This window comes from Miscanthus floridulus, chromosome 18, assembly GCF_019320115.1.
Source record: "Miscanthus floridulus cultivar M001 chromosome 18, ASM1932011v1, whole genome shotgun sequence".
In the NCBI taxonomy this organism is placed as follows: domain Eukaryota; kingdom Viridiplantae; phylum Streptophyta; class Magnoliopsida; order Poales; family Poaceae; genus Miscanthus; species Miscanthus floridulus.
The window spans coordinates 15,954,907-15,955,986 of NC_089597.1; the positions used below are offsets into that span (position 1 = coordinate 15,954,907).

Here is a 1,080-nt window from a genome sequence, read left to right on the forward strand (position 1 = left end):
ATTTTTTTATGTGGCCGCATTTATACATTTATGAAAACACTTTGAAAAATTTCCATAGTCTCATGCTTATTTTTCTATTTTCCTAGAGTGAAATCTAATTTCTAGAAATATCTAGATATATTTTCATTATAAACATTGTTTTTGTGTTCTCGTGCCCTAATTTATTTCTAGGATTTTGTTCAAACTTTTATACGCTTAGTGAAAATTTTTGGTATAGAAACCTTAAGTGCATACAAGATTTTTTTTAAAATTATAAATGACAAAACCACCTAAGAACCACTTCTAACCGGAGTAGGGGTTAAACGAATTTGAGAGTTGAGAGAGATAGTTTATCCAGTTTTAAAAGTTTGAAGAAGAAAATGTAAACTGTAAATCTGTAATGAAGGCAAAAGTAGGATATTGTACTAGTACTACTGCGGACATCTTTACAAGGCAACCGCGGCCGTCCTTATTGGACACGGAACATTGCCTCGCATTGTAATAGAGGAAAGAAAAGATATACCAAAGAAAAGATAGCAATGTCCAATGGTACGTCTCCTAACTTTTCACCGCTAGAATTTACAGTCTCTCTCTCAACGTTTGTTGCAATTTGCTTTTTATGGTATAAAAAAAAATTACCTCGCCCTAATTTTTCACAACTTCACCGCAACTCACAAACACGTGCCAAATCCTAATAACACCACGCCCAAACGCCCAAACATGAACTCGCCAAGAATTTGCATCACGCGCGGGGCGGCGTGCATGTCAGTACGGAGCGACGACGGCGTCGAACCAGAACCTCCCGTCCACCGCCGAGCAGTACCGCGTCTCGTTCACGCCGGAGCCGCGCCCCTCCTGGCCACCGACTCCGCTCGCCTCCTTCTCGGCCGTCCTCTGATCGGCGGCGGACTTCCCCGCCGTCGTCCCCGCCGACGCCGATCTCGTGCCGCCCGCCGCTGCACCTGCACCCCTGCTGATGCCCTCCGCCTTGGCGCGCCCCCCGTCGCGGCCGAAGCTCTCCAGCGCGCCGGCGCTCATGCCCGGGCCGAAGACGTTGCCTGGCCCCGCGCCGACGAGGGACATGGCCAGGATCTTGTCCAT

The 1,080-nt window shown here is 47.1% G+C and overlaps 1 protein-coding gene across 1 annotated transcript; it reads right to left on the reverse strand.

The window, feature by feature from the left end:
• Nucleotides 1-744: 744 nt before the first annotated feature.
• LOC136521591 (uncharacterized) lies at nucleotides 745-1,080 on the reverse strand. Its single transcript, XM_066515340.1, has one exon. The coding sequence runs from the start codon at nucleotides 1,078-1,080 to the stop codon at nucleotides 745-747; it is 336 nt and encodes a 111-aa protein (XP_066371437.1).